Here is a 26,272-nt window from a genome sequence, read left to right as displayed (position 1 = left end):
CCACTTGTCTGAAAAGGAATATGAAGAAAAACTTACCAAAAAAAAAAAATAATTTTTGGTCTTTTTATTCAATAGTAATTGTCTTAATTGTTCAAGTAAAACAATGTGGAATTATTACAAGGGATTGAAGGAATGCAACAAATAAACTGACAAACCGAAAAAAAAAAAAAATCAACGGAACCAAACAAACCCACCCCCCCTCAATCCCACACCTGAAAGGAAAATTAATTGCTGGTCACCTTCTGTGGACCGCTTCATTCACACATTTTCTCCCTGTTTATATTTTACAGAACAAAGACTGACAAAACAATTTGGTTGCACAAATTCAGAGTGAGTTCCAGAAGTTTCTCTTAGTTTAATTTTTTTGGGGGTACGGGGGCAGTCTTTTCTTCACAAGAAAGAGAAAAGCGCAACACTCCAGAGTGCTTCACAAGGCAAAATCAGGTCCGAACCCTTCGAACAAGTCCCGAGAGGCACTGACGCACGAGAAACACTACAGTAACTTTGCCTCGGGGCCGCATCACATCTTCGCTGTGATGAGATGAACTGATTAATGGAAGAAAGAAAAAAAGAAGTGAGATGTGCAAATAAGAAGAACCGAGAGAAAGCAGATCTCTGCGTGATTTCTCTTCAGTCCTGAAATGATGACAGTAAACCACATTCCGCGCTTCACCTCCACTCGGCCATCCAGCCTGCCTCTCACGTGGATCTCTTCTACCCAGTCCGGCCCCCCTGAGCCGCCCCCCGGTCAGCTTCGTGTGTAAAGGAAGGGGGAGGGGGCCCAAGACGACCGAGAGGTCCCTGGGCTTGTGCGGTCAACCCCGAAGGTCCGGACGCGCTCCGCGACGACACCTGGCGTTCTCGGGCTGCGGCGCTCATGTCTTGTTGTGGCGATGCTGGTTGGCCGACGAGCGCGTGCTGGCCGCCGGCGAGCGGGCCTGGACGGCCGCGGCCGCCGCCACGCTCCTCAAGACGCGGTCTGGCGTGCCTTCGGCGCTTGCCGCCTCCTGCGGCACTTTCTGAGGCTTACGGGCGGCCTTTCGAGGGGCCCGCTGGTCCTTGGCGCCCCGCTCGGCGCTGCGGTCTCGGTCGCTGCCCGAGGAGGCAGCGCGAGAGCCGGCCCCCTTGCGGTCCGTGTTCTGGGAGCTGACGCTGTGGTCCCGCCGGCTGCTGTCGCTGCTGCTACGACTCCGGCTACTCTGAAGCCGCCCAGCGTCCGTTCCGCCGCCACTGTTGTCCGACCGTCCGCTATCCGGGCGCTCACCATCCAGCTCGCCGTCGCTACTGCAGGTGCTCCGGCCTTGTGCCACCTCCCTGTCGCGCTCTTTTGCTTTTGCCGCCTTTTGACTGCCGGAGTCCTTTTCCTCCGCTTTGGGCCTCTTGTATTCAGGCCCCTCCAGGGGGGGCACGAGGGACCCCGGGCACTGCCTGGTGGAGCGAGACGCGGGGCGACTCGCCTGATTGGGTGACGAGGGTTTGCTGTCGTTTTTGCTTTTGGTGACAGAATTGCTTGGAGGAGACGCTGGGAGAGTTTTACTTTTGGATTTTTGGTTCTTTTGGTCAGGAGATGACGCAGCAGCGTTGCCGCCGGTTTTAGCAGCAGGGTCCCTGCGGGGGGTGTGGCCAGGGGTGTCCACCCTCCCTTTCATGGCGAGGAGCTTGGCGGCCGCGTTGAGTGCCGAGCAGCGCTTCCCCAAGACTTCGGGCTCCGGGGGCGGTTGGGGCACGCGGTTCACGGGAGCTTTCGACCCCGCTAATCGTCTTGTGATCCTCGCCGATGACGAGTCGCTTCCAGAGTCGCCGCCGGTGGACGTGTTGGCGTTGCTGTCGGAGCTGAGGGTAGGCTTCCTCACCCGACGTTTGCTGCTCTGTTCCTGGGCTTCGTCTTGGTCCCGGTCTTGCAGATGGCGCTCCTTTTCCCTCTCCTCGTCATCCGAGTCGCAGGAGGACGACGAACGAGATCTCCTTTCAGAGGAAGCAGCGGCGAGGTCCTTCTCAATTTCGTCCTCGTCCGGTTTGTCCGCCGCCGCGTCTGAGGTGACGTCCACTCGCGGCCTCTTGGTAGGATGTCGGTTCTCGTACGTCCTCTTGTGGTGAGCGTGACGAGTGAGGGTGGACGTGGAGCAGCCGGACGAGGGCGACGACGAGCGAGCCGACTCCTGGCTGCTCTGACGGCTGAGAGCGCGTTTCTGGATGAGAGTCCTGAGACCCTCGAGGGGTTGATTGACGTCCCTCTCGGGAGCAGAGGCACCTTTGTCCCCTTCTGCTTTGCTTTCTTTCTCGACAGGTTTGGCCTCAGCAGAAGTCGACACCTTTCTTTGTTTGACATCCACACGTGTGTCCTCTTCAGCCTGAACCTCATCCACTTCAATCGGGGTTGTCTGGTCTAGATCTTTTCCAGATGAGGGCGGGTTTGACTCTATGCTAGGAGGGGTCTTTGCGGACTCTTGGTTGGAGGAAGCAGCAGCACATAAGGTTTCTGTTTGTGAAGAGGTGAGCAGAGATGTCTGAGGAGATGTCGTCGGTGAGACGGTTGGTACATCTGTGTGCTCCGTGCTCGTTAGTTCTTGGTTGCTTGACGATGCAGTGACTAGTTCAGAGTCGGGTGAAGCAGCAGAAGTGTGATCCTCTGAGAAGACAGCAGATGTTGACGTGACCGTGTCAGTGGGCGTTGCATCTATGGCGGTCGTGGCTAACGGAGGAGTGGTTGGAGAAAGTGGCGCAGATGTTGGCCAGCTCGTGTTGGAAAGTGGCGCAGTTGCTGACGGCTCCGCGTCAAGTTCACGGGCCGTGACGGTCGCCGCCGACGTGGGATCGCTGGTGTTGGACTGCTCCGACACATTCTCAATGAAATCAGCTTCTGTGTCTTTAGAATGAACTGAATCAGGGTTGGGGGTTTCTGTAGTGTTGACGGGAAGATCAGTCACTGCAGGAGGTTCAGTGGCTTCCTCCGTGATCTCCAAGGCTGATGGGATGGCGGCGTCCGGTTCTGATGGTGGTGCTGCCTCCATTGTTGATGGTGGTGATGGGCAATTAGGACAAGGATCTGGTTTCTCAGCAGCGGTGGTTTCAGCAGAGTCCAATTCTGGTGATGGCTCAGATGCAGCATCAGAAGGTCTAGAAAACTCTGTTGCGGTGGGAGGTGGCAAGACGGGGCTGACAGGTGCTGACAGAGTTGCGGTATTTTCAGGGAACAGGACAGTGGACACCAGGCTTGGTGTCGCCAACTTTGTGTCTTGGTCCAAAGATGGGGTGGAGACAGGATCAGGGGAGGCTACCTGAGGTTCTGGTGCGCTATCAGCTTGGACTGTTGAAGTTGAGATGGAGACCAAAGAGGACGTTTCATTTGTTGTCAACAAAGCAGACTCTCCAGTCTTGGAGTCCGTTTCTTCAGCATTGGCAGAGGGGAAGTCCTGATCCATGCTCTCCGTCTTCAGTGGGTCAGGATTGGGTTGACTGGAAACATCCGCAGCTGGGGTCTCTTTGTTAGATTTGTGCCCATCAAAAACAAAGTCTGGACTATTCACAGAGTCTTTGCGGGGGCGACCCCGCTTGCGTTTCGGGGAAAGGCTTCCATCCTCGCACGGTGAGACGGGTTGAGTGGGAGGAGGAGACGCGGAGTTGTTGAGATCAGGCAACTTGGGGGGAGTCTTAGGGGGCCGGCCCCTCTTTCTTTTCATGGGCGTCTCCAAGGAATTGACACCGGCCTCGGGGGACGCGGGAGAGGGCTCTTTGCTCAACGGAGAGTCCGATTTCTTGTGCTGGGTCCTTCCTCGACCCGCATGCAGCTGCTCTCCAAGCTGAGCCGCCATGCGAGATTCTGTTTCCAGCCTGCGGCGGACCGGAAGATTCCTCAACACGGGCATGTCCGGAGACAGATGGGGAGGAGAATATGGAGGGTAAGCTCTGACGGGCTGAAGGTACACAGGTGGACTCTGGGTAGATTCTTGGTCTTGACAAGATTTGGTCAAAGTGTCTTTCGAGCTGCTGTCAGGGACCACCGATGGAGTGTCTTTATTCGGCTCCTCACTCGAGTTCTCCTCTACCGACGCCTCCTCTGAAGAAGCTCCCGCTCCGGTTCCTCGCCACCGCTTCTTCCTCGGCTCCTTATTATCCTCCACCACAGTGACGAGCCGACCCGGAAGCTTCCGCAGGACTTTGGCTGAGGGCGAATCGTCCACGAGGCCCTTCAGGACTTCGCCGTCAGCGGACTGGCGCTTGCGAGGTGAGCGACAGCTGGTGGAGGGCGGAGACATGGCGCTTTGGTCTTTAGCCTCGTCCTCCACCGGACAGACGGATTCTAGCGGGGACTCAGCCGCACTCTGCTGCTTCCCTCCAGGGGGCAATATTGACGGCAAGGAAGGCACTGGACCGGCCGGAGGCTTGATTGGAACGGCCTGCTGGTCTCTGGCGGGAGACGACGAGGCTTTGGAACATTTGGAGGGATCCTGCAGCTTGGCTGTTGAGGTCTTTGGAGGGTCTACACGAGATGAGTTACTAGAGTCTTTGGCGGCACCGCGTCCTCTTAGACTAGCGCGGGCAGGCACTTCCTTATGCGTTGTGGGCTCAGGCTCAGTTTCTGGCGAGGCCCCACGCAGACGACCGCTAGTCCTCGTGGAGGTGACGACCTTCACCTTGTCCTTGTCCTTGGGCTTGCGCCCGCGTCGTGCGGGAGCAGGCTGAGCAGGCTCCACAGAGGCTTGCGCCGACGAAACCTCATCTTCGTCAGAGGACGCGTGCAGTCTGAGGCCCCCTTCCTTGGCCTGGTCTAGACCCTTTCTGGCAGCCTCCACTTGTTCCTAAACAGAAAAGATCACATGTAGACACTCTCGTTTAAGGGTTTCAAAATGAGGCAAATGTTGCCCAGACTTACCTCAGCTTGTTTCAGTTCTTCTTTGCAGACATCTTCTAAAGAAGCTTCCAGGAAGTTCATGGCATAGCGCTCGATAGGAGTGAGCTGTGAACAGGAAAGAGAACATTGTGATAATTAAGAAGAGATGTAAAACAGGGGTATCATAATGTCACCCAAACATTTTTAAAAGAGAAAAACATGCTTTTTTTGTTAGAATAAAACTGAGAACCACTGGTGCAAATCAGCAGCTCACCTGTTCCACCAGTGCGGCTATTTCCTGCTCCGCCTTTGAGAGCTCCTCCACTTCTTCCTGCTCGCCTGCGTCGTCCAGTGGAATGTTCTCGTTGAACTCGGCCAGCTCCGCCACCTGCTCGGCTTTGGCCTGAGAGGCGGCCACGATGTCCTCCTCGTCTTCCGCGCGACAGAGCGCCTGCAAGATGGTTGTGCCAATTCAGTCAAATTTGCAAGTTTTTTTCCCCCCCAGAATATTAACTTCCCTCTAAAATATATATATGTGACTCTAATACGCCATCACAGTTATACCACTCCTCATGATAAAAGTTTTTTACCCCTTGTCCTCAAGCTGGTTCTCCAAAAGTTAAGAGTCAGTGATCTAACCTGCTCCAGAATGGTGGTGCTCTGCTTGTTGCCGCCTTCGTCGTCCTCGGCGTGAGGTATGGACACTTCCACAGCCGGCTCCCTCCTGTCACTATCGTTGACGTCAAACAGCTCACGGATCGTTTGCTGAGGAACAACAAAGGCAACATTTTGGTTTTTCTGAGGGGCTTTCATCGGTTTCATGGGCAAAACTTGTACCTCTTTGAAGAAGGCAGTGGTGAAGTTTCCTCCTTCAATGGCCATATCTCCCAGCATCCTCTTCTGGTTAGCTTTTTTCAGAATGTTCTCCTCCACAGTGCGTTCGCTGATTAGTCTGAACATGAGCGGATGGAGAATTTTTAATGACGCAAACATGCATTTTCTTAGGATATGGAAGGAAAACGGAGAAAAGCACGGCGAGATTTGAGCTCAGCCATACTGTGACGGCAACAGCTGAACTACCGGTAGATGTGGACGTCTCTGGTCTGTCCGATACGGTGGCACCGATCCTGGGCCTGAGCGTCCATGGTGGGGTTCCAGTCGCTGTCATAGAACACGACCGTGTCGGCACCCGTCAAGTTTACTCCCACGCCTCCGCTGCGAGTTGACAAAATGAAGCAGAATATCCGACGATCGGCGTTGAAGCGCTCCATCAAGGCCTGAGGAGCAACGTGAATGTCAGAACTTGTGTCCACAAACACACATCAGAGGTGAGAAAAATTCAGAAATGTGCCATAAGTCAGTCTCAAACTCAAGTTTAAATCAACTCAGGAGTCTGATCAAGTCTAATAAGACACGAGGACCAACCTGTCTCTGCTCCACCCGGGTGCTGCCGTCGAGCCGCAGGTAGATGTGTCCGTGATAATTGAGGAACTGCTCCAAGATGTCCAACATACGCGTCATCTGTGTAAAGATCAGCACTCGGTGGCCGCCCGTCTTCAGTTTTCGTAATAGCAGGTGGAGGGTCTGCAATTTCCCTGAAGGAAGATGAAACCAAGGGACAAAGTCAGGAAAATGGCTATGTAGGAAGTACACAACGTTGATGTAGCGCAGTACAATATATATATATATATATATATATATATATATATATATATAATAATGCAAGATTTTGGATTTTAAACAGATTGGTTTTCCGCCATGATTCGTCAAAACAAGCTTCACTTTTTTTTTTTCTTCTCTCCAGAGATTTATTTGCTTTATTTCTTCAGATAAGAAGTAGAAGAAAATGAAAAAAAAAAGATGCTTCTCACCACAATCATACTGGATAAGCCTCAGATCCGGGAACTGGGTCCTCATGTTGCACTGGATGCGATGGAGGCTGCGAGTGAGCGGCGCCACGTGGGCCGAGAGCGCTGAAGAGAATGTCGCCTCCTTATGGCTCAGAGAGGGTGGAGGGTGGCAGCAGTGCATCGTGATCCGAGCGGCCTCCACTGGCGGGATGGCAAACGTAAACCTGACAATAAAGAGCACAATTTCTACTTTTCTACTGAGGCCAAGCAAGTTTTGCAAGTAACGACCTGTCGCTTGGTCGATTGCGAATGAGCTTCAAGGTAAGAAAAAAATAAAATGAAGCAATTAATATGCCCTTGCATGTGGGCAAGGAGAGCCAAAGTCGTCGATGCACTTTTAGCCTTTATTGGATGTGAGAAAAAAATCAGTTTTTGCATTTGTATCAAAATAGCATCATAGTCAGAATTGTAAGAAAATTTGTTTTAGAGAATTCTCTTCCAACATGCTATCATAGTCAAATAATCAAGGACTCCAAACCTACCGGTCCACGACGTCTGAGAGCAGCAACAACCTCTCCTCGATGCTGTGGATGGCATCTCCCACCGTGTGATTGTGACTCCACAAGTCGTGCGTGTGTCGCCACTGTGACACCAAACAGCTGGCGTGGCCCGAACGCCTCCACTCGGCCTCGGCGGGCCGCAAGGCGGCGGGCGAGGGTCGGGGCCCGGGCAGGAACGTCAGGAAATCCAGAACCTCCTTGCCGAACACGGGCTTCGCAGCGGAGTGGCGCTCGTTGACCCTGAAGATGAAGTCCAGTTTGCTGTCACGCTCCTTCTTGAGGGCCTCGGCCAGTGATGGCTGACAGGTGGGAGAAAGCGGGGGGATCATAAATGAAGAGTGAGGAAGAAATCTAAAGTGGAATTTTTCAAGCCACCTTTTCTTATCTACATAGACATCACGATCCAGATCCACCATTTAAATTGGCTGTTATCAAACCTCTTAACTCATTTGCTCCCAAGAATGTGTAAATATGTTTTTTTTTCAATGTTTTAAGTGTCCCAAAGACGTATTTATACGTTTTTTTTTTAATGCTAGAGCATACAGAAGGCTTTGATGCAGCCTCTCAACTGCAAAGAACAGCTGCAGAAATGGTAATTACACAAACGGCCAGCAGGTGGCAGCAGAGCAAAGGAGCTCAACCAGGGCCATCTAGAAAAAAGCTAAATTACTTACAATTTTACATACATTTGTGAAAACTGATGAAACTTAGCTCTCTTCTAATGCTAATTGCTGCAAAATGGAAACAGATAGAAGCATACTTTTTTTCCTGATGAAAGAAGAGACTTTAATCTTTCTTTTGGTAGGTCCCATGCTTTTATAGCAATTGAACACAATATTATGTGCGCCTTGCAAAATCAGTCAAAATCCAGTAGAACAGCCAGGAGCGAACGGGATTGCTTCTGTGAAAATGGCTGGGAGTGAATGAGTGAACGGGAGGAATATTACCAGTGACACCCTCGTAATATGCACACCAATTTAACAAAGGACGAGGGGAGGTCACTGCAAATTTGCCATGTTGGCATTGACACCATTTGAAATTTATCTGAACTTACAATGTAAAAAGGAGAGCGAGGAAGCGGTCGAGGCCTTCTCCTGGGTGGAATATGGGCCTTGGGGGCCGCGCTGGGTTTTGCCTTTACTGCAACGGCAGCCTGACTGGTGCTGGCGACAGCTGCGGTGGTGGTAGTGGCAGTGGTGGTTGTGGTACTGGTTTCGGTGCTGGTGCCATCACGAGCAGCCGGCTTGGATGCAGCGCACGACGTCGAGGCCTCTGCTGGAGCTGAAGAGGAAAGCCGAGACATTATGACGACTGAGATACTCAGAAGTAGTCGAATTAAAAGGGGAGTGGGTCAGTGAGGAGGGATAGAGGGTTGAAAATTAGTTGCCAGGTGGGAGTCAGTGCAAGTTATAAATAGTGTTGTTCCGATATCATTTTTATGGCTCCCGATACCGAAACCGATATCCAGCTTTGCAGTATCGGCCGATACCGATACCATACCGATACTTAAGGTTTTTTTTCCTCAATATGAAAAAGCTGTCCTGCCATTGGTTCAGAGCATTCAAGGGCCAATAGGATATCTTAGATCGGCATGCAGTGAACATGTCACATACCAGTGAATGTCATGCACCAGCAATACACAAGATGCTGCATCCAAAATCCTATATTAGTGTTGGAATTAATGGTATCGGCATGTTACTTGTGAGTAGTCACCGATACCGATACCACTGTTTTAATGCAGTATCGGCACCTCTGCCGATACCAGTATCGGTATCGGAACAACACTAGTTATAAATCTCGTGTCTTAAGGTTAACCTTCACATTTAAAGGAAGTGCGACGTTATTGAGGCACTATTATTATGATTTTTTTTTTTTTTTTTTTTCAAATCAAGCAAGTCCAGTCCCGACTACATTTCAAGCAAGTCGCGTCAAGTCATTAGTTGGTTAGTTGCTCAAGTAATGTCATATTGTCATAAATAAATCAAACTCAAGCTGAGTCATTCATGAGTTTGAGCTAAATAAGTGTAAAAAAAAAATTGGCCTCATGTGGCTCGAGTACCCCACATCTGGTTCTGAACCACTTCTGCTCATCCACACTCCTTATTGAAAGACAAAAACTCAAGTACTCTCACCTGGCTGCTCTGCGCAAGGCGGCGGAGGCTGCACTATTTTGAGGATGGGGACCGGGGGCTGGGCTTGGTTGGGGGTGGTGCTGGGAGTTCTAGGGGGCGCTAGAGTGTAGTGGGCGGTGGCAGGACCGGGGGTGCGCTGGGCCACCTGCTGAGGGGCCACGATTCGGACAGGGGTTGCGTTTGGGTGGGGTTGCGAGGAAGCCACGCGAGGCGACGGGGCCACGGCCAGGGTGGGCACGGGGCCCCCCTCCTTGCCTGCTGCCTGACGCACGACGATCTTCACCACCCCGGGGCTGCTCACCACGGAGGAAGGCGGCACTGATGAGACACCAAAGAAAATAGTAAGAATCTGCAGCTATCAAAGTATGAACAACTTATGAAGATTACAACTTGTTTGGAAATAAAAACTAGCTCATAATATTCATTTTTTTTCTCTCTAAAATATTAATTAGTTATCGGAACATTATGACGGTTTAAAAAAGAAAGAAAAAAAAAGAGACAAAAAGAAGAAGGGGCAGACACCTTGAGAGGAAGCACTGGGAGTAAGTCGGTGGGCAGAGGGTGCAGCAGCCGGGCTTTGGACCGTCACCTGGGCAGGCTGACTGATGAGGTGATGCTGACCCACGCTGGACAACAGGTGCATCACATTGCCTGGATGGCACAGTCATTTCCAATCAGATTACCGGTAGTCATTTTTAACTCATTCACTGCCTTTGACAAGTATACTTGTCAATTGTATTTTTTAGAGCGGAGATAAATGGGGGCGAATCTGACTATACTCCACAGTAAATATCAAACTTGGAAACAAATTTACTGATGCCCAACCACCGGTAGATGACATCATTGCCCCATTTTATACGAAATAAACACAGTTTCAGATTCCATGGGAGAAATGGCTGTATTTTGGCAAACCTACATTTTTCTACTGTCAATTATAAAAGAACGGGACGGGACAAAATGTAGGGAGTCTATTCTGTTATTTGGTAGATTCGGTTTATATATCATTATTGAACGTAATATCACATGGGTATTAAATTTTTTTGAAATTTTCTCAAATGGCTGGCAGTGAATGAGTTTTAATTTGCAGGTTAGGAACCAAAAGCAGATCATAGACAACAACAAAAAATGACAGGGCATCCAAAATTTGCAACGGTACCTACATATGATGATTTGAAGCTGCAAAAGGATGTGTCAGAACTAGTCAACGCTGTTGCATAAGGATGCAGTCACATGTTCACACCGTAACTACTTATTAATGGATTGTTTTGCATTTATGACCTTGAAATGTTTTTCATATCAATATTTACTGGAATTGTGATTTTACGCAGGTACGTTAGTGAAAGGAACAATTAACTAATTTGCTCCCAATAACGTGCAAACAAATGTTTTAAGTGTCCCAAAGACGTATTTATACGTTTTTTTTGTTTGTTTTTTTATGCTAGAGCATAAAGAAGGCTTTGATGCAGCCTCTCAACTGCAAAGAACAGCTGCAGAAATGGTAGTTATTACACAAACGGCCAGCAGGTAGCAGCAGAGCAAAGGAGCTCAACCATGGCCATCTAGAAAAAAGCTAAATTACTTACAATTTTAAATAGATTTGTGAAAACTGATGAAACTTAGCTCTCTTCTAATGCTAATTGCTGCAAAATGGAAACAGATAGAAACATAATTTTTTTCCCGATGAAAGAAGAGACTTTAATCTTTCTTTTGATAGGTTCCATGTTTTTATAGCAATAAAACACAATACTCTGTGGGCCTTGCAAAATCGGTCAAAATCCAGTAAAACAGCCGGGAGCGAACGGGATTGCTTCTGTGAAAATGGCTGGGAGTGAATGAGTTAATGAATTCTGAACAAGTAAGCATGTGTAGTTATGCTTAAATGCATCATATACTGTACGTTACAAAAGGCTATGCACGAACAATACATTTACTTCTACATAAGTTAGACATGACAAAATGAAAATACAGGTCCCAATGTGCGCGGTCATTGAAAATAAAAGATATTGGCACCAAAAATAAATAAATAAATAAAAAATACATACCTTGTACGGGACGTGGGGGCGGTGGCTGGTGTATGGGCGCTCCTGAGAGGGTCAACTTATTGCCCTGCAGCTGAAAGGTGACTGGTTTACTGCCCTGGCACGACGACACCGGGCGCCCCGCCAAGGACGCAAGCTGGGCTATGCTCACCACCTCACCAGCTTGGTACAGACAAGAAAATGATGATTTAAACCGATGCTATTAAACACCTCACATGTTATTTTATTGTACTGTAAATTTTCATTTTCATTGCTTGGTTAAAAATGTGTTGTGTTATATACATTGTTAATTAGCTCATTGGCACAATCTTGCTTTATGCGTCAGTTTTACAGTAGACTTCAACTTCGTTACCCTCTTAAAATAATTGCTTATGCCATCTTTGCAAAAATGATTTTTTTTTTGCGTAAATCATCTCATGATGCAAATGGTTAAATTTTTTGTGTTTCCTGAAAAATCTGAAAAAAATGACAATTATTTTTAAAAAGGCGCTGACTTGACATCTTATTTTAGTCATGGCAGAATGAGCTAGAATAAGAGTGAAGAACTTACAGGGCAGCCTGGCTTGCATGTCTGGACTGAGCAGAACCCTTTGTGGCATGATGCTGCCGGGGTTGGGAGTCGGGTGAGCGGGAATGGCGGTGGTGCACGGGGCAGGGGGAGGGCGCACGGTTAGTACTTGCTTGGGAGTGCTTGATCTCACGGCCGTTTGAGCACCGGGAGGTAGAGGGACACGGGGAGGTGGTGTGGTTGTCACCGAACACATCACTGTAATGGGGAAAAAAGCTATTCAAATTAGAGAATGCAATTTTCTGTAAAACTTTTGTGTGATGCTGAACTTAAATGACATAGATTTAATTCAAATTCTGAAGAATAAATTAAGATAAATTCAGAAGAAAAAGATACTTTAAAAATTAATGTCAATGTTTGTTTTTTTCTATGAAAAATGTGAAACTGCAGAATGTGAAAAATGTTCCCAATATGTGCTTAAATGAGTGAAATATTTTAAAATTGGAACACTTTGAAATGTTGAGAAATGTGGAAGTTGTATTTATTAATTATCCTGTATTTATACTGTATAATTTTGGTTCAGACCAACATAATGGACGTATGCGTGAATGAACAAATTAGCTGGAAAGCAAAAAATGTGACGTCATCACATACCTTGTTGAACAGCAGGCGCACGTGGGGGTGCAGGCGCAGGTGTGGGTGCCAATGCAGACGAAGGCGCGGGCGTGGGCGCAGGTGCCGCTGTGCCTTCTGGGCTCGGAGGTTTGGGTGTCTGAGCTGCAGGCGGCACCGAGCAGGTGGGTTTGCTCGTCTGCGCCGCAGAGTGGTTGTCACCTTTTGGAGGTGGGTGGGGCATCCTGAAACATGAGCCGTCATCATTGAGTCAGCAGCACCACCTCAAATTTTCTTAACGCTTTTACTGCCACACGCTATCAAAAAAAACAAAAAACAAAAAACTTTGATATGACAAAGGCTTTGATCGTTCACGAAAAGAGATACAATGTTTCCATCTGCTGGCCATAGTCGGGTTTATGATTCCACAACCCATTGACCAGGCAGGGCTGCACATAGATGTTGCACTGAGAAAAATAAATAAAATAAAAAACTTAGTTGACGTCATTTAACGTTTATGGTGGCATACGTTGTGATTTTAATGATAGTTATTAAACGATTTTGCCGGTCAAAGAGTTAATCAGGGTCTTTCCTGGCCCAAATTGAGGCAGAGGATGTGATGGACAATTCTTATTTTGCTAATTTTTTGTATTTGAAACCTTACAAAAGTGCACATCTCATCAATAACATTAATCCTAACTAATTGCCTGCTGTGCCTGTATTTATGTGCAACGTTTCAACCCTTTCTTTGAAAAAACATTTCAGAAGACATCTCTGAAAAGTTAAAAAATATAAAGTGGAAAGTGTGTTCAGAATCAGGATATTAAAAAAAAAAAAAAAAAAAAAAAAAAAAAAAAAAAAAAACGTTTTCTAATAAAAGAATACTTAGCCATTCGAAAATCATAAGTGTCTACTTTTCTTAATTTGGGAAATTTGTGACTTATCGACAACTGTTTTCAATACAACGCTGCCTTGAATACTGCAATTGCGGATAATAATAAGTACTACAACATGGGTCGAATAACAGTTTTTATGATGTCAGACAGTTAGAGCTTTAAGCACCGGAGGCGGGCCGAAATTAGGTAGAGGCAGTTGCATCCAAATTTTAATATGCAGGAAAACCTCTGCTTTGTTCCAAACATGATTATGTACCTGTCGACCTTCATGCGGATCGCTCGGGGTCTTGGCAGGGGTTCGGGAGACTCCATAATCTCCTGGATGAGCTGGCGACTGACTTTGTGTTTTGGTATGAAGGCGTCCGCCTGGTAACGAGTCACGCGGCCTTCCAAACCAACGAGGTCGAACATGGAAAGGTCACAGCGCTGCATGATAAAAAATAAAGAAATAAATCAATAAAAGAAACAGCTGTGAAAATGTGACATGATTCATATGTTTTGGGCAGTAATTCCTAACCACTGAGCTATGTAAATAAATAACTCATCTGTGAATTGTGATTTTTAACTTGGAATTTGGAAGTGTGTTTTTGCAATATTTCTTAAATATGACATATTAAATTATGTCCCTTGCTTAAAATGAAGGTTGGGAAACTCTGTTTTGGGGATGCCAACCTTGAGAGGATGCACCTCCAGGGCGTCCAGCACCAGGGAGGCAGTATTGAAAACAATTGCTTTAGTGATGAAGGGCGACTGGATGGGTCGAGGGTCGAACAGGTTGGGGTGGTTGCACACTTTCCGGAGCTGCATGAGGATGTTGATGACTGACATGAAGTGCCCGCTAGCCAGGGTCTCCTTGGTCCTGAGAACAAAAAGATGTTTGAAAGTGAGACTACACAGAGAAAAAAAAACAAAAAAAGCTCCTAAAATGTATTTTACTCACGAGGCCTGCGCCATGAAGTCATCGTAGAGGAAGCGCTGCCTCTTGGAGAGGCGGCAGCGCACCACATGCTCGTACTTCTTCGGCATCTGCTTCTCCACGTCGGCCTTGATCCTCCTGAGCAGGAAGGGCCTGAGAACTTTGTGGAGCCTCTTGACCAGGCCCTCGTTGTACTCCTGGCTGCCCTCGATCATGCCAGTCAGCGGGTTGGAGAACCACTCCTTGAACTCGCGGTGTGACTGGAAGACGTGCGGCATCAGGAAGTGCATCAGAGACCACAGCTCCATCAGGCTGTTCTGCAGAGGAGTTCCCGTCAGCAGCAGACGTCTGTGGCTGAAATTCAGAAGGCAAAGCCAACCTTTAGCTTGACTAATGCAACTGTTAATGACAAACTTATGGGCACTGTCAAAATTAATACAATAAAGCAGCGTAAAACAAGTCATGCAATTTGTGACTGCCTTAAAAAAAAAAAAAAAAAGGATGTAAAATATGATGACACGAATAGTAATAGTTCACATTCAGAAAGTTGACAGAGACCTGTTGAAGTTTAGCAGGCTCTGCCAGCGTTGCGACTTGAAGTTTTTAATGTTCTGCGCCTCGTCGAGGATCAGGTAGCGCCAGGACTTGCGTCGGAAGGCCTGGTGATCCTGCAGCACCAGCTTGTACGACGTGATGCAAACGTGGAAAGCGTTGGGCTTAGTCCAACCCTGTCAAGGAAAACAGAAGCGGTTAGAACAGTCGTACTCAAAATGGAGGTCCCACAAAATAATTGGCAAGAAATCATGCACAGGGGGTCCTCCAGTTACGGCGCCCGTGCCTCATCCGTAGCACCTTCTTTTTCGTTGATTTCCCACAGTAATCATGCCATTTTAACGTTATTTAAAGTTGTGTTGTTACGTCCGGCCACGGACGTCCATCGAGCAGGTCGGCTCGCCATCAGGCGCGTCACATTTCCATGTTTTAGTTTCCGCTTTGCCGTCCGTCAGCAATGAATGTCCGTGCGCAAACACAAAATACTCGTTCCGGCATCTTCCAGGTGGCGCAAATGTTTTTTTTGTTTTTTTTAAATAACTGTAAAAGTATTTTGATGTAAACGATGAAACCCGGGTTACATCGCCAGCGTAAGACATGTAACTCAAAGAGTCCCTGTATTTAAGAGAAGTCCATACGATGGATGGACCAATAAAATAAACACACCTATTACTCCTATTTGGGTCATTAAAAGCTCTGATAGTTGACATATTAAGACAACTGCAAAAGTCATTACCTGTCTCTTCAGCTTCCTCTCCTTTTGACTGCCAAAGTAGGTGAGGATTTTAAATCCAGGACACCAGCGCTTCAACTCCATCTCCCAGTTTAACATGACACTGGTGGGCACGATGATGAGGTGAGGGCCCCAGTTGCCTGCACGCCAGATGGGAACACATCAGCAAAATGCAATAATTGAACAGAAAAAAATAAGTGTGTGAGAGCAGTACTTTTTTCGCAAGCGAGGTGGGCCAGGAGCGCGATGGTCTGGATGGTCTTGCCCAGACCCATCTCGTCAGCCAGGATTCCGTTAAGCTTCTTCTCAAACATGGTGACGAGCCAATCAAGTCCAATGTGCTGGTACTCTCGGAGTGTGCCTTGAAGCAGGAATGGGATGGGCGTCTTGACCTTGATGACACAAGAAGTGAGATTCAAATGATTATTTTTCACACTCTGCACTAATTATGAAGGCCAGTGTCATTTTTTTTAAACGGAGTTACGGTGCACAAGTTCACCTTGGTGGTGGCCAACGTGTATCCTTTGGGCTGCAAGCTCTCTGCGGTGGCGGCAATGTGGCTGATCTCCTTCTTCGGCCGCGAGCCTGATGAAGACGGGCTGTGATCTCCCTCCTTGAGCAAGACCTCCATCCCTTCATCCGGACCGTCATCCTCTTCCGCGCTCTCATCTTTCTCACTGTTCTCCTCATCTTCACTTTCCCCTGGAGAGTCAGATAAGACACGCTTGTTCATCGTCAACAGGGCACAATGCCGTTTGGTTGAATTGTGCTGAGAATCTCGCCAATACCTGAGGAGGAAGTGTTGCTTTCCACGTCACTCTCATCTTCACTTTCCTCCTCCTCCTCCTCCTCCTCGTCGCCAGACGCCTCCCATTCCGAGCTGACCTTGGAGCCGGAGGCAGAGGGCTCCTCAACGTCGGAGGTGTATGCTCCTTTGTACTTCTCCAGGAGCTCTTCCATGCTCATGTCTCCTACAGGGAGAAGAAGAGGGTGTTAGCCAGGTAAAAGTAGACACCGGTTGGATAATTTAATTTAAAAAATGCATTATTAAATTTTTGACAAGTAGAAAGAAAATTAAACAGACCCTCTTTGGCCAAGTCATCCAGTTCTTCTGTATGATCCACATCGCCTTCCACTTTCTCCTGGGCAGCTATGGTGTCCTCCTCATCTTTAGCTGGAAATGACATGAACAAAAACAATCAACTTTACTACCAATGGCCCATCAAATTGGATTGCTGTTGGGCTACATATAGCACTAGACAAGACTGAGTGTTTTACAATGTAGAACAAAGAAAGAATGAGGCCAATATTGAAAACAATCTTACAATCCTCTTCGTTGGCAGCAAACTCTCCATCTTCCTCTTCTTGCTCCTCTGATGAGGACGATACATGGGAGCATTCTTCATCCGAGACAGTGTCCTGCGGAAGACCATCGTTCAGTTTTTAAGGAATAACTCGAGCATTCGGGTTCAGATTCGTGTGATATATTCATCTAAATGCAGGGGAGGGCTATTGGAATACGCCATTCCAACACTTTTTTTTTTTTTTTTTTGGAAATTGTGAGAATCAGGTGGCCATTGAAGGGCGTTCCACCTGCGTCCGTTGCAGCGTGCTGAGCAGTTGGTCCAGGGGCAGCGTGCTCTCCTCCTTCAGCAGCTCGATCTCCCTGCGGCGGCTCTCGGCGTCGTTACCGTCCTGCTGCTCCTCCACCTCGATGGTCTCCTCGTCGTCCTCCTCCTCACACGGAGGCTCAAAGTCTCGGTCTGCACGAGGGGACATACATCTTTGATTTAGCCGCTAAGGTTTTCTCCTCACGATATCACGGTTGCTCGATTTCTAAGATATCGGTTTTTTATGGATTTAACGTGGGTTCGCTGTGTTCAGAAATGCATCGGATGAAATCAGTGAACTGAACAAGGTTAGACATTCAAGGTCAGCCTGAGCTCATGTCGTCGTCATCAATCAAGTGTGAGTCACGTGAGGCTGCCCTGCCTGGTGAAGCAGGAATGATGCGTGAGTAATGGCGCCGCGGCAAAGGCACAGGCAAACAGGTTAGACCGGTCTTGATGGCTAAGACCTGGTCCTGGACCTGTTGTGCCACTTTTGTCTGTCATCTTAAAATGCAGCGCAAGAGCTCAGACTATGACCGTCTGATTAACAGTACAGTACACTAAAACAACCATGGACTGCTTCTGTTACTCAAAGTGTCAGCGATGTGTAACTATGACAACGTCCCTGTGGGAGATCAGCTTCACAACGAGGACAGAGACGTTTGAAGGTCTTTACGTTGGGCTGACGGATATGATCTTTTCATTAAATCTCAGAATTTGTTCACAAAAATCCCATTTTGTCTCCTCCACTTATAGAACACAAACGACAATTATATCAACTTGCATCAACTTGAAAATAACTTGATTTCTTTTACGTGACAGACATCTCTCACCGTCTTCATCAGCGGTGGCGGGCACAGACGTCTTGGAAGGTGACGGGACCGGTTCAGGCCGGCTGGCAGGCGCAAGAGATTTGCTGAGGAGGTCCGAGTATTTCTCCGTCTGCCCGACGATGAAGTCCAGCTGGAGGTCCAAAGCCTTCTTCCTCTTTTCTTCCAGCCGAGACTGCTGTTTATACTGCACCACCTTTCCCGGGACAAACAAGATGCAACTGCTCATAACCCTTTTGCACATCGTTTTTTCCTTCCATTTTTTTCTGCGAAATCTTGCACACGGAATGATACATTTTTAAAATGCAGTGTCTGTTGACAAAAAGTGTACACACAAAACACGGCTGTTAAATCATCATCACCAGTCCATATTACATCTTGAAAGCCAACACTGAACCAAACTACACAGCTAGGCATGACAAAAAAAATCTTTACAATGGCATCTCATACCTTCTCCACGCTGCTCCAAAAAGCCCGGACTTCCTTGGCGATGGACGACGCGACTCTCCGGATTTTCGCTTGCTCGTCTCTCTTGGCCTTTTCCTCCTTTTGCCTCACTTCCTCGTGGTGTCGCATCACCATTCGGACCACCTTCCTGGCCACGCCCCTCTTCCAGCGCCTCTCCTGGGCAAAGTCGGCAGACAGCCACTGCATCTCCTCGCAAAGGTAGTCCCAGTGCACTTTGGGGCGCGGCGGCTCGGCCAAGCGGTTGAGGCGCTTGGTGGACCAAAAGCCCTCTCGCTTCAGCGCCTGGCTTCGGTGCTCTATGTCGGCCTCCTGCGGGACAACCAGAACTATTTAGTCAGAAGAAGATTGACATTTGGAAACAGGAAAATAAAGTGTTAGCTTGACTTACTAACTTGTTATGAGACCAAGAAACTATCACACTATTTATCTGAAACTGCCGTATAAGTTTTGAATCAAATGTTGCATAGAGTTGGATTAAAATAGAAAAAGAATGTACGGTATATCGGTTTGGTCCACTTACATGTTTGGCCAACTCAGCCATGTCGGAGCGCCGCTCTCCACGCGGCCGCTGCGGGGTGGATTGATCGGAGGGAGACAACAAGGAAGTGTAACCCCCAAACAAAGTTGGGGACACAAACTTGCCGTGAGGTCCTCGCAGAGGCGACGATTTGTCGTGGCGGGCCCAGTCGCCGCTGTGCGACTGTTCCAGGAAGGAGGACGAGGTGGACGGCGAAGCCCCATCTGCTAGCCACTGCCGACAACCAAAGACGATGGATGAATGACGAGTTCAAAATAAAAGCATTTCTTCTCGCTACTCCTTTGTGGAACAATTTTGCACAGTCCTCTCCCTTCTCATGAAAGAAACACAATCTGAAAAAAATAAGCTAACATGCTGCATTTGTAAAACTCTAGCTATGAGGTTCTCAAATGTTTAACACAAAGGACTCCTTAAAATTGATAATTTTTTCCAAGGATCGCCCTCTTATGCCAATTAAACCAAACTACCATGTGTACCACAGGAACTAAAAAGTTTGCGAAAACAGACATTATGTAAGATAAAATTCATTTTATCTAGGCAAACAAAAGAGTTGTACTGTTCTGAAAATAGCCATATTTCTCCAAGAAAAAAAGTTGACCTACAGTGTTCTGTCGAGGTAAAAAGTCAATGAGAATAATTTCCATCTTTCCAAGTATACTCTTAATACAACATCGAAGTCCAAGTTTAAGGAGGGAAGAAAGTAATTCCACCCCGCCATTTTCTTAAGCGCTTGCTCCTCACAAGAGTCACGGGGGGTGCTGGAGCCTATCCCAGCTGGCTTCGGGCAGTAGGCGGTGTACACCCTGAACTGGTTGCCAGCTAATTGCAGAAGAAAGTAATTTTAACTCATTTACTCCCAATGACGTATAAATACGTTTTTTTTAGTTCTAAGTGTCCCAAAGACGTATTCATACGTTTTTTTTTTTTTTTATTTGTTTTTTTTATGCTAGAGCATACAGAAGGCTTTGATGCAGCCTCTCAACTGCAAAGAACGGTTGCAGAAATGGTAGTTATTACACAAACGGCCAGCAGGTGGCAGCAGAGCAAAGGAGATCAACCAGGGCCATGTAGGAAAAAAAAAGCTCAATTACTTAGAATTTTTAAATAGATTTGTGAAAACTGATGAAACTTAGCTGCAAAACGGAAACAGATAGAAACATAGACTTTAATCTTTCTTTGGTAGGTTCCGTGCTTTTATAGCAATTGAACACAATATTCTGTGGGCCTTGCAAAATCAGTCAAAATCCAGCAAAACAGCCGGGAGCGAACGGGATTGCTTCTGTGAAAATGACTGGGAGTGAATGAGTTAATTAGTAAATTATTAACTGCATTACTATTATTATTTATTTTATTCTGGCAATAAAAATATCTCTTTATTCTTTCGCAAACAACATGTGACTATTGTATATTCTTGAAGAAATATACCTTGTGTCCTTAAGGGGAAAGAAAAATAAAAAAATTAAAAAATAAGACTTGCTCCCTGTAAAATAATATGCAGTCGTCACAATTTTATGCATCAGAGCTTTAACTGACTGGAAAACAAATAGTTTAACATAATACTTCATTTTGTAACAGATTTAATATTGCACTTCATTATGGTCTCACTGTACTTCCGCCAAGGTCAAATAATCAGTTACATATATGACACAGGGCAACACGGTGTACAAGAAAGAACTCAGTGCCTCGTAGTTCTGAGTTTCGGGGCTCAAATCTGGTCTCCGGACTTCCCGTTTTGAATAAACTTGAGTTTGCATGTTCAAGCCATGTTTGTGTAGATTTTCACCAGGTATCTCACCACATTCCAAAAACGCACATCACGTTCAAAACAAACTTTTCTATAGGTGTGAATGTGAGGGTGAAAGCTTGAATTGAATTGAATGTAAAAATAATTACGCAGTGGAAGTAACAGCAGGCATGAAAATAACCATGACATAAGCAGATAGATAAAGGCTGTGTTTGGAATCATTCACTCATTACCTACTCCCTAATCACTTTATACTGTAGTTCATTTATCAGTCAATTGAAAAACAGCATTGGAACACTCTTCAGGCACACTGTTAGCAGTAATTATGTCATTGCTGTCGCACACTTGCAACATTACGGATCAACGGTGGGTTGATATGACAAACTTTCTATATAGTGCTGACATCAGGTGTGATTCCCAACACAGCCAAGCCGCTATATAAATTGTGTTTACCTTGTGTGGCGAGCTTGGCGTGGTCGTTTCTCCTTCAGGTTGCTCCGCGTCGTCATCGCTGCCATCTTCTTCACTGCTGACTTGTCCCGAAGCGACATCTAAGACCTCCGCGTCCCCCGTGGGTTCGTCGTCGTCGTCATCCTCGTCGTCCTCCTCCTCCTCCTCATCCTCCTCCTCAAAGGGGGAGTCGTGCTGTGTCGCCAGGTCCTGGCCGCTGGATGTAGAAGGCATGGCAGAACTTTCCCCGCCAAAAGCGGAAGGCGTCGGGGTTGAAGTTCTTACAACATTTAAGGCCTCCGACTGACTACAACGCAAAGCTGATGCGTTGGTTCCATCGCTCTCGGTCGCAGGCGAAGAAGCGACGGCCTCTTCGGATGCCGGGGTGCCCCGATTGTCGTCCGGGTTCGAGTCCACAATTGGTTTTAGGAATGAGGTTGTCTCCTTCAAGAGGGAAGCAACACCTGGTTGGATGAGCAGCAGCTTTGGATTAATACCTCCTGCAGTGCGAGCGATAAAAGCCTCCGCATGCTGGGATGGACCCTCAGAGGGAGGTTCTTTGGTTCCTGCAGCGGAGGAAACGCAGGCCTCCGGCGTGGCGTCCGCAACTTCCATCTGCTCGCTTTTAGCAGCATCTACCGCCGAAAGAGAAGCGTGTTCCCCCGATTCCCGTCTGTCCTCGCTCACTTGCGGACAAGGCGTCAAGACTTGTGTCTGCGTCTGCTCCATGGCCAACGAGTCCACTTCCAGCAAACACACCTGGTTGGAGCTGGTGTCTAGTAGCAGGTGCTGTCCCACTGCAGCTACGGAGAGACTGTGGACATTGTTGGCGCAAACCTGTGCTTGGTCTGGATCACATTCCTGCTGGGATATAATGACTGTGTCACTGTCACTAATCGTGTGTATAGAAGGTTCTAGGTGGGATTCCAGGTCCTCGGAGGGGTCCAACAAAGCGTTGAACAGGTTGACCTCATATCCCGGGGAGTGAGGTATCTGCACGCTGGTACTGACGCACACCGTCTCCTCGCCCACTTCCTCCACCAGGCCGCAGAACTGATACACCTCCACGTTTTGCGCGTCCAAGCCCATGTCGGCCCGCACGCTCTCTTCGTACAGCTTGGCCTCGGCCGGCGTGTGCTCGGTGACGATGGCGGCCTCGCACACGCTGCCGTCGGCGCGTTGCAGGAGGTAACTCTGCTTCAGGTGCACGTTGGACCAGCCGCCCCCGAGGTGCGCCGCCTCGCTGACCACCACGATTTCCTGCGAGTCGGCAGAATGCACCAGTTCTGTGATCATGGGCGTTTCCGTTAATTGCTGAGACGGTTCTGCCTGCAAGGACACAAGCAGGCCCGAGTCGAGCACCGAGCGGACAGCAGAGGACTTGGGGGAAGCGTCGCTTGGTTCCGTCTGGGCGCGCGCAGTGCTGTTGAGCAACACCGATCCAAGTCCTCCTGCGTTTGGAGTATCAAGTGTTTCAGCCGAGGGAGGAGCAGCTCTGTTGGACGCGTCCCCCATCTCATTAACAACATCCTGCCGGACCTCTTTGAGGTCTTGCAGCGGGCTAACGTGTTCACCACAGTTCGAAACAGTAGACGCCGAATCCTGACGAGCGCTCGCTTGATCTGACCGTTTAGTAGCACTGTGCTCGCTGGCGTTTGAGAGGGATGAGGCCGTGATGCACATCTGACCTTGCGGGGCAACAGTTCCACCAATGTGTTTTCTGTCAAATTCCAAGTGTGTCTTAGTCTCTGAGTTATACTCCGAACTTTCCTGCCAACCAACCACCAGTCCAGAGCCTGCTTGGGGAGACTGCATATGAAGCGTCTTGCTACTGGAGATGTTTGTCCCTTTCGTAACAGTATGTAAGCCATGTTGCAACCCTCGACGCTCGCTGGTGTTTTGTGGATGTGAGGCAAGGGGGGCACAAGGTTTGAAGTCCTCAGCGTTGGGCGAGTTGATGCCGTCGACCTGTGAGACGCGGACGTTAGCAGCACCGGAGATCTGGAGCGGAGGAGCGGTCTCCATGACCGGGAATGCCGAGTGGACGCTGTCTGGCAAAGGAAGAAGCGGACGGGGGGCAGCGGCGGACGGCTGCGGGACATGCCGAGGTGACTCCCCAGACACATTGTGTGCGGCCTGGGGCTTGCCACCCAGCACATCCACAGCCGGAGAGGCTCGCTGCCGCACTGCCGCCTCCCCGCAGCCTCCTTCCTCGCTGTTGCTGCTGCGGCCACACGTTGAACCTGGAGATAAAAACAAAACAAAACAAAGTGACAACTCAAAAAGTGGGAAACAAGATTTCGACAGTGAGTTGAGTTTACATTCTATGCCCACTCGCAAATATGTGAAATTTTTTGAAGCAACAGAGCTAACAATACCCCACAAAATAACCTAAACAATACAGGTTTGTATTTTACAGCAGACCGTATTTATTGACAACCGCCTCTAGCAAAAGGTTACAGTGAAACCAGAATACTTAGTATTTCTGACATTTGCAGCCTCAAAACCCAAAACACCCCCAAAATGACCAGGTATTGTTGGGAACTAAATCCCCTAACTCGAGTTCTGGTTTTGCTAACGCAACAACATGTTAAGCAAGTCAATATTGACTAGTTAGTGTGACTTGTCACTTCTTCTTACTCTTTATATTAGATCTAGTCCAGCACAACCTACATTTGAGACATGCAACTTGAAATTCAGACTTACTGGTATACCGATAAATCCCATTAACAATCTCTTTTAAAAATAAAAATAAAAAAAAAAGTGACATGTTGAGGATGCAAAGGAAGACCCACGGAGTAACGGGAGAACACTGTACTTTCAATCACGTTTGTGGACAATAATATTTGACCGCAGGCATCTCCTCACCTGTCTGTGGAGTGAGACACGGATCCTCTGTGCTTTCTACTTCCAGGATGCTGAAATTAGGGTCCCCGCCACATGTTCTTGGGAAGCAAACACAGAGACAAGTAACTTTATTCGTGTGAGATATTTGCTCCGAGCCTGGTGTACAGCGACGTGACCATGATGATGTGAGAAGTTACTGAGAGGACAGTTTGGTAAAGTGTCATCTCATCTCAAATGTCACGAGGTGCGAGGTGAGTGACTAGCAAGCTAGCTCGCGGCTGCTGCTGCTGCTCCAAGTGCGCTGGCTTGTGTGTATGGAGTGTGCATCCTGCAGCAGCAGTTAAAAAAAAAAAAAAAAAAAAAAGTGAACTTGTGTTTGCTGCATTCGCCCACAGGAAGACGCAGCACGCGCTCTCACGCCACAAGCCGGCGAGTGAGAGTGCTGGCCTCCGCTCATTCAATTGAGTACCTTGAAAAAGAAAAAAAGCGGGGGGGACCATCGACCACTAGCCGGATCTTAATTACAAAGACATCTCCAATATAATCTGCATTTAGCCAATTGCCATACATACTGGGTGGCTACACGAGCACTGGTGGCTTGTATGAAATGCACAGACACGTAGCGAAAGTGGTGGATAAACAATAAAATCAAAGAAAAGCGCCTTTCGCCGTCATAAAAGACTTCAATTTGGTGTTTTCGCAATGCCGGTTTGGGCTAAGGCTGTTAGCTAGTGAGCTAGCTAGCGTCGTACAACAACAGTGCTAGGGTGGCACTAGGCAGCTAACTAGCAAGCTACCGGGAGTTTTTCGGCTGCAATCGCGAGACGCGCAGGCGCCACATTCCCACCCGAGGTTATGTAATGCTTTCATTATTGCTTTCAAACGTGACAAGTTGCTTTGAAATGGGCCACGGCGGCTGAAAATGTGCCATTAAAAGCCGCTTGTGCATGTACTACAGATGGGGTGGGGTGGGGGGTACAATCACTCATGACGTCAGTACGCGGGGGTCAAATGTTTTAGCGAAAATTAAACCGCTCAATTTTTTTTAAAATCACACACGCTAGCTACTTGTCCTTGTAGTATAATTGAAAATAAAAAAATATTAAATTCCATTATACATTTCACAATTTTGTACGGGGCGTTCAAGGGGGCTCGCTCTACCCCACAGTTGGCTCTTTCGAAGCGACAACGATTACAGTATAGAACATTTCCAACTTCCTTTAGTCGGATAACCACCTTTCAATTGTATCTCAGAATCAAACTACGACGAAGCGATTTAGTGTCTGGTCGTAGCTGCTTTAAATCCAGACAACCATTTACGGGTGCAAAGCGAAACAATGTTCAGTTTGCTAGTGTTGTGTCGTAAGTCAGAGCTCCCCCTCGAGTCTCTCATGACTTCCTCTTTGGCCCCCTCCCTTTCAACGGCCGCCATCTTAAGTTCCCACCTACCTGAATTTTCCGACCAGTTTTCTTTTACTAAATTCTCGCTGAAGGAGTCGTCATCCGTGTAAAATCGCACTCAATCCGTGATGCCGGCGGTCCAAACTGCCTCCCGGTACCCAACGAGGTAGCAGTCGGCCTCGATGAAGAATTTAAAATACGGACCGGGAGAGAGTGTCTTTCGGCTCAGAATGTAGCGGTCGCGGGGAGGAGACTTTAGCGCAGCGAAATGGTGGAGCGGCGCTGCTCCTCGCAAAGTACACAACACACGCACCTCTCGCGATATCTTAACTGGCGCGACGCTTCAAAAGTCGGCGAATTTGCTGTTGCATTAGCGCTTTAAAATCAGAACTCAGCTGCGATTTACGTGCATTTAACGTTTTAATATGCATACTGCATTCTAAAGAAATGTGTTTATATTGAATTTTATTGAGGGTGGAGAAAATACATACTAAACTAACTGACCTGCCGCATCGCTTTGTCGCCGAATTCTTTTTTTTTTTGCTAAATCGGACATTGTTCCAATTTGGCAGCAAATATGTCACAGAATTGTTAAATTTTCTTCACTTTCAACAGATATGAGCATTTTTTTTTAACCAAATCCCTTAACCTAACTTGAACAAGAGTTGCTATTTAAATGTTGGCATGCTTGATTTTCCATATTTCAAATACTTTAAAAATAAATACAACTATCTCAGGGGGCAAGTGTAGTATTG

The 26,272-nt window shown here is 47.6% G+C and overlaps 1 protein-coding gene across 3 annotated transcripts; it reads right to left on the bottom strand.

Moving 5' to 3' along the window:
- Positions 1-49: 49 nt before the first annotated feature.
- srcap (Snf2-related CREBBP activator protein) lies at positions 50-25,793 on the bottom strand. 3 transcript variants are annotated; one of them, XM_077502027.1, is made up of 32 exons: positions 25,566-25,793; positions 24,138-24,214; positions 21,273-23,512; positions 19,058-19,288; positions 18,520-18,846; positions 18,073-18,265; positions 17,223-17,392; positions 16,955-17,048; positions 16,714-16,803; positions 16,418-16,600; positions 16,129-16,331; positions 15,844-16,021; positions 15,633-15,769; positions 14,903-15,072; positions 14,369-14,698; positions 14,101-14,287; positions 13,685-13,854; positions 12,575-12,777; positions 11,963-12,178; positions 11,416-11,574; positions 9,896-10,024; positions 9,374-9,691; positions 8,296-8,522; positions 7,224-7,540; positions 6,703-6,905; positions 6,257-6,426; positions 5,912-6,108; positions 5,669-5,783; positions 5,471-5,596; positions 5,106-5,282; positions 4,874-4,957; positions 50-4,799 (listed from the first exon to the last, which is right to left on the bottom strand). In XM_077502027.1, exons 3-32 carry the CDS (start codon positions 23,292-23,294, stop codon positions 876-878), a joined length of 11,250 nt encoding a protein of 3,749 aa, XP_077358153.1. In that variant the 5' UTR covers positions 23,295-23,512; positions 24,138-24,214; positions 25,566-25,793; the 3' UTR covers positions 50-875. The 3 variants fall into 3 exon arrangements, with proteins under 3 accessions (XP_077358153.1, XP_077358152.1, XP_077358154.1); XM_077502026.1 differs by having other exon boundaries at positions 16,129-16,341; positions 16,419-16,600; XM_077502028.1 differs by having other exon boundaries at positions 9,629-9,691; positions 16,129-16,341; positions 16,419-16,600.
- Positions 25,794-26,272: the final 479 nt, after the last annotated feature.

This window comes from Festucalex cinctus, chromosome 17 (genome assembly GCF_051991245.1).
Source record: "Festucalex cinctus isolate MCC-2025b chromosome 17, RoL_Fcin_1.0, whole genome shotgun sequence".
Classification (NCBI taxonomy): domain Eukaryota; kingdom Metazoa; phylum Chordata; class Actinopteri; order Syngnathiformes; family Syngnathidae; genus Festucalex; species Festucalex cinctus.
Note: the sequence above shows the minus strand (reverse complement) of the source record. Positions and strands in the feature narration are given on the sequence as shown.

What these genes read in the sequence shown, in the direction of transcription:
- srcap (XM_077502026.1), bottom strand. Translation starts at nt 23,294, where the DNA reads ATGGAGACCGCTCCTCCGCTCCAGATCTCCGGTGCTGCTAACGTCCGC. An exon ending in CCCGGGTGGAGCAGAGACAG is followed by an intron (nt 6,109 to 6,256) that starts GTTGGTCCTCGT and finishes GTTGCTCCTCAG; the next exon opens with GCCTTGATGGAGCGCTTCAA. An exon ending in GCACCACCATTCTGGAGCAG is followed by an intron (nt 5,283 to 5,470) that starts GTTAGATCACTG and finishes ACCATCTTGCAG; the next exon opens with GCGCTCTGTCGCGCGGAAGA.